Raw genomic sequence first — 6,439 nt, 5'->3', positions numbered from 1 at the left:
CGAGCTTCACAAAAATCGATACACACAGGTGTATGATCGTATTTCTGTATGTGTGTAACATTCCTGCTGCTCGTCTCACTCCTTGTTTTCTGCCTGTTCATGATGTGTTACTGTTGTGTGTCTTCATGATGTGTTACTGGTGTGTGTCTTCATGATGTGTTACTGTTGTGTGTCTTCGTACAGAGTTGTTGTTATACTGATGAATGTTTGGATGTGATGGGTCTGTTTAAGTAAAGGTCACAAAAAGGGTCATATGTTGTCCTATGTTTCTTCCCAAATCTCCCTCCTGCAGAAGTTCTAGTCAAAAAAGAAAAAGAAAAAATACTATAATACATATATATATTATATATACAATTATAGTAATTGTTAATTCATAGAGGTTGATTTCTCCTTCAGTTCCCACTTTTGTCCACAAGGTGACAGTATTGTACTGCTCAGCTTGAGCTTATGTTGTGATCTGACAATAATATCATTATTATTATGATGATGACGTTAATGATTATTATTATTAAAACCATAATAACCATTATTTGTATCTTATAAAGTATCTGGATCTTTTATTTAATTGCCATCATGTTAAAATACTCCATTAGGTAGATAGATAGATGGATACTTTATTAATCCTATGGGAAATTCAGAAATTTCCCACAGGAAAATGTCCAGCAATGAGAATGAGTAAGATTATTAACAAGAATTTACATAAAGTTGCAGTCAAAATGTCTGTGTTAAATCTTTGCAATCCACGAATGTTTTCATTATGGATTCATCTTCAAGTAACTGGTTGATTGTTTGGTTTAAGAAACTTAACAGAAAAGTCCAAACTGGTCTCAAACTGAAAATGATTCCGTTTCCTGTGATGTGAGATGTAAATAGTAAATTTCTTTTTTTTATTGATGTAAACAATACCGTCCTTGAATTGCTAACTATGGCTTTCAAATAAATGTAGTGCAATGGAAAAGTACAATATTTGTCATTGTTAATAGAAGAGAAGAATAAAGTTGGATGGAATAAACACTGAATTCGTTCCTCCACTCATATTACAGATGGAAAAAACACTGACATTAAGTAGAAGCTACTTCGAGTACAACAAGGAGCAAATCACCTGCTTTATAACTGCGAATGTGAAGTATCATATTTTCGTGATTTTTGTATTTTATGAAAATGAGCATCGTGCGATTCCGTTTGGTTCAATAAAACATATTTGAAACTTGAAGTAGAAGCAGCTGAACACATCTGTTGTTAAGAGAAGGAGTGAAACCCGACGGAGGGAGGGTGAAGAGAGGTTTCATCAGAGGACAGGATGTGGACACACGTCCTCGGGATGTGGCTGTTCCAACACAACTGCACATGTCACAGATGTTTCAGTCACAATGCAGCTATTCAACGTTTGGTTTTGAAACACTTAAAATTCCAAATTTAAGTTTCTTCACCACAGCTGATTCATCCTATGGTGCAACAGAGGAACATTCGTCTGGAGCGAATATTAAAATTCCTTCCAGACACTTTCTTGGCTCTAGTTCTTTTACTGGAAGTGAAATGAAAACGGGAGGAGGCAGAAACACACTGCATATGTATTTGGTTTTATTGAAGAAGAGAGATATGAATAGGTAGCCTGTTTTAAGGCACCTTACAAATGTACAACAAAAGCTCAACCAGTTATTTATTCGGAATACAAAAATACACATCTCGGTGACTCCAAATCGTAATAAATAGTTAACCATGCATTCTAACCATAAAAAGGCACAGAAAACAGTCACTTAGTAGTCATAGAAATCATCAACTACTTTACCAAAATCATCCAGATAGTAATACAGGTGACAACTGTAACATTATATTCCAAATGTGAAAACACAATACACATCATATCATTTAACCTTAGGCAATAAATATGCAAATGTTGTTTATACCTACATATATATTCTTACAAATTAAAACTGTGCCATTGTAAACATAATGTAAACAAATGAAATTCACTTTTCTCCCATGACTTTAGGAGCCGAGTCCAAGACTAAGTGTTAATCTGTCTTCTAGAGATCCTGGCATGTGGACAGGTTTTAAAAACCAGGCAGTTTGCAGCATTATTTACAGACCACTGGAGACACAGCGAGGGGACGTCCACTCTCCGCTCCGCAGGGGGGGGCGAGCACGACCCCCACTGGAGCCTGGGGCCCAAAACTCTCTTTGTGTGACTGAACCCGGCCGGCAGACACTAAACACAGACACACACACACACACGACCGTGATGCACTGTGGGCGCGAGGCAGCAAACAGCAGGTCTACCACACTGCTCTGATAAAGCACACGTAAGAACACAAAGGCTTGAACTCAGGTCAAAGCTGTACGCAGAGTTACTGGATCGCAGAAAGGCCGACGGATTAAATTAAAGGCATAGTTCTGTTCTGTCAGGGGAAATGACCTCTGACCTTTTTAAATGAGTGGTTTCTAGTGACTCACGCCTCCTGTATCTGTGGCTGTGAGATGCAGGATGAGCTTTACCACTGGAGCTAGGTTAATAGGCTGAATGTCTCGTGCACGCCGATGTGCACGATTCTGTTGAATACAAAGGTTTGAACTGATTGTCTCTGTGAAATCAGCCTGTTTGACAATGAGAGGCAGGATGGACTGCCCTCTACTGGGGGGTCAGGGTCAGTGCACCACTCCTCACAAACTGATTCGCTCCATTCAGTTATTTGAGATTATCGGGGGGGAAACTTGTGCGTCTCGTTGGCTTTTAACACTCGATATTTATCTAAAAAAAACTATTTTATACACGATGGAAACAGAAAGAATAAAAACCGATGTACGAGCAAGAAATGATTCTCCGAAAGAGGAAGTTAACGATGGTACGAGGTCAAATATTCCACTGTTGTAGAACACACACTAACACGTCGTGATACACATTAGAAACACACAACAGTCGTGTCTGCCCACTCGACTCATTCACCGACACAGTCCCACCGAGGTGTATCGTCCTGGAAGCACAGAGGAGCAAAACTACAAACTAGTGAACTGCTGGAAGAAACGTGGAGTCCGTTAGAAAACATCTGTCTGTGGGTCGAAGCTTTAAAATCTAATCCTCAAACTCGAGGAGGAGAAACGGTACAAAAAAACTCTTTCAAGGGTTTTTTCTCCTTCATGTCAGAAAGCTGCAGAGACAAGTATCAAAACAAGAGATCAAATATTGCACCATCATTAAAATACAACAGCATCATCATGTACAAGAGATTAGAACAAGATCAACTATACACACTCGTCAAGGTGTAATATACACAATCAAATGTGTAAGCTGTGGACAATGCATGCCATGTCAGCAATAATATACAAATCCATTAGACTACAACACCTACAAACATTGTTTGCATACACTGGTTTACTGTATATACAGTGCGTGTATATATATATATTTAGTTATATATATATATATATATGGGGACACGTGTGGAAATATACCCTGTAATGCCACCAGTCTTAGAAGAAACTTACTTTAAATGAGTTGAAGTAAAAGTAGTTGAACTAGTTGCTATGCAGGCTGCTGCAGGTCAGCTGTAGTATTACTGTGTACATATACTCAAAACCAATATCTAACTCCTATTCTCATTAGTGTTAAATACTGCGTTACACTGCCGAAAGTAAAAAGGTTGAGGTGAAGAGTTAATTCTACGATATGAGGATTTTGCACTTGCATGAAGCAAGAAGTAAAAAGTGCCTTTTAAGTTTTCCTAAAAACAAACTTCCCCACAGTCGATGTGGTTTAACTTCCTGACTAATAAACCTCAAATGGAAATAAGACCTAAGATCTACTGGTCTATTAAATAACAGAGTGGAGTTCAGAGCAGAGTCATCAGACGATCACGTTTCATAGACATTCACTTCGGTTCTGATGTCCACTCACAGATATTAAATCCAAATACTCAAAACCGCAACAACAGCTTTTCTCAAATAAAAAACCAAAGTTCTCATGACGTCTACCAGTAAAGCACAGTTCACAGGAAATGACCCAAGATATGGCACTGGACACAAATCATTGACACGTCATCGTCATGCAAACAGAATAAATTAAATCTAGAAAGAAGGTTTGAGTGAGACCAGAAAGATGCTTCTCAGTAGTAACAAATGGCATCGAAATACTTAAGTCATGTAAAACTTGTTCAAGTGTTATTTAGCACACGAAATAAAACCCAAGACACTAATCATGCAGTTAAACGTCTCTAAGGTTGAGCGAGCGTAGCATGCGACAGGAACCTTCAGGCTCCGCCCCCTCCCTGTCTGGAGCCGACATGTGACCTGAGGTCCAGCAGCGTCACACACTCGGACCTGGACTCAAACCTAACCCACACTCATGGAAGTCCTGGTTTTGCTACTGGTTAGTAATGGGAACCCAGACGGCGGGTTGCCTGTGAACAGTAATGGTTAGTTGCATACCTGGTTGTGTGCTAGAAATGGTTATTAACTCAGAAATGGCTTTTTTGATTGTTTGTTTGTTTGTTTGTTAGTGAGGATCCACGACTTCCTGTTGCGACTTCCTTCAGCTTCCTCCATTGGCACCAGAGCACAAACAAACATGAGCGAGCTGCTCACAACGTCACAAAGAGAGAGTCACTCCAGCTCCTCTTCTTCAGTTCCTCTCCTCTTCTTCACGACGCCTCACAACTCTTCCATTGACACGAGGGGAGAGTTGGTTCCTCCCCCCCACCAGTCGCTCCAGCTCCTGGGTTAGAGGTCCACCATGGAGACCTTGGCCAGGTCTTTAGTTCCCTGGAGAATTCTCTTCATATGACCCACTTTCGATATCCCCAGATCCTGAGGAGGAGGAGGAGGAGGAGGAAGGAGACACGTTAAAAACACAGAGGGAAACATCCGTCTTTAAAGGAGACGTATTCTGTTCATCCTCAGGTTGGACATGTCTGTCCTCAGAGCGTCCATCGCTGCTGCTCCTCTTTTCAGCCTCTGTCACAAACACTTGGTTTCAGGTCCTGTGTCTTTAACATGTGACTCAATGGATTTAAAGTTCTCTACAGACGCAGCAGCTGATCATTGGCTGTTCACATCAATTAAACAAGGAACAAGAGATTATATCTTAAGTGTTGTATAAAGTAAATAAATGCAATGACCTAAGTTATTTTTTTCTTTGTGTTTTGCTCATGTTGATTTCTAAAACCTCTTATAAAGCATTTCCAACATTATAATGAAGAATCGGTTGTCAGCTGTAGTGTGTATTTCAAACTATTAAAAAGTTGTTCTCTGAGCTGAACAAAGCTCTGGTGTTTCGGGGGGGGGGGGGGGGGGTGGCAGACATATATATGACACGTTCCATATCACGATGATGTGGAGGTTTGATCGACCGACGAGGTGTTTCAGGAGCTTCAGTGTTCGGAGGAGAGGAACTTTACCACAGACGTTTTTAACTTTCCCAGAACTTTACATTAAAAAACCTTCATAACACACAAGAGGAAAGAAACACTGAAACACACAACATGTCTCCTTTAAGATGAAGAATCTGAGATTCATCTAAGATGAAATGATTCCTTCTGTCCCAGTGAGGAACATGTAATCATGTTGGTGCAGTGGTGAGTGTCTCTGTGGATGAACAGGACGACTCTGATGATTCAGTTTGTCTCTAGCGCCCCCTTGAGGATCACGGTTTAAAATCTTTTTTAAGCCGTGATGAGGTCTGTGTCGTCACTGCCGCAGACGCACAACGATGAACTTTGTGTTACTTCTTAGAATTAATTCTGCAGTAAATTTAAATATTTGCCGACCTCCTGCAGCTTCACTTCTCTCTGTGCTGCTCTTATATAACATATGGTGGATGTTCAATAACCTAAACAAGATCATTCCAGATGTTCCACTTCCAACAAGTTCAGTGGAAATTATTTCACTAGTTTTTGTGTAATCTTGCACACAAACAAACACACAAATAAACAAACAAACAAACGGAAACAGGGTCGAGGCAACTACTGATTAATGTGCGGATTCTTTTCTCGAATATTATTTTTTTAAAGTATGTCAATAAACTGCTCTCTGGCTGTCTCTCAGTTGTGTGCAGTTCACTCAGGTGTTTGTGTTCCTCGTGTTCTTCTCAGTCTTTGTTGTCTACGTCAGAATGAGAGGCCACAATCTTTCTTCTGTTGGTTCAGAGTCGATACAGATCAACGCTTTGAGGATGAAGGTGAGACTCAAACGTGCTTTGAATCAGAAACAATCCAATGGACGTTTCTACAACCTCCTGTAAAGGACTGAACCCTGAGCCTCTCCAGCCGGCCCAGCTCTGCCCCCCCCCCCCCCCCCCCCCCCCCCAGCCCTGGAGGCCTCCCCTCCCAGCAGATGCACAGTGTTAGTGGGTCACAGCGAGTCTGGTTCACAAAGCAACGAGCAGACAGAAGAAGCCAAGCAGAGCAGTGCAGAGGAGCGGTGGAGCCGTCTGACGGGTCAGAGGCGT

The 6,439-nt window shown here is 40.9% G+C and overlaps 1 protein-coding gene across 7 annotated transcripts in view; it reads right to left on the bottom strand.

Moving 5' to 3' along the window:
* Positions 1–1,559: 1,559 nt before the first annotated feature.
* The window catches only part of dgkh (diacylglycerol kinase, eta), a 41,652-nt gene continuing 36,772 nt past the window's right edge, over positions 1,560–6,439 (bottom strand). For all 7 annotated transcript variants that reach the window (XM_062402181.1, XM_062402177.1, XM_062402180.1 and 4 more), the window contains one exon: positions 1,560–4,800. In XM_062402181.1, coding sequence (XP_062258165.1) covers positions 4,714–4,800 — 87 coding nt within the window. In that variant the 3' untranslated portion in view covers positions 1,560–4,713. The remainder of the gene's footprint in view (positions 4,801–6,439) is intronic.

The sequence above is a fragment of the Platichthys flesus genome, chromosome 13 (genome assembly GCF_949316205.1).
Source record: "Platichthys flesus chromosome 13, fPlaFle2.1, whole genome shotgun sequence".
Taxonomy (NCBI): domain Eukaryota; kingdom Metazoa; phylum Chordata; class Actinopteri; order Pleuronectiformes; family Pleuronectidae; genus Platichthys; species Platichthys flesus.
The sequence above is the reverse complement of the archived record's forward strand: the minus strand, read 5'-3'. Positions and strand labels throughout refer to the sequence as shown.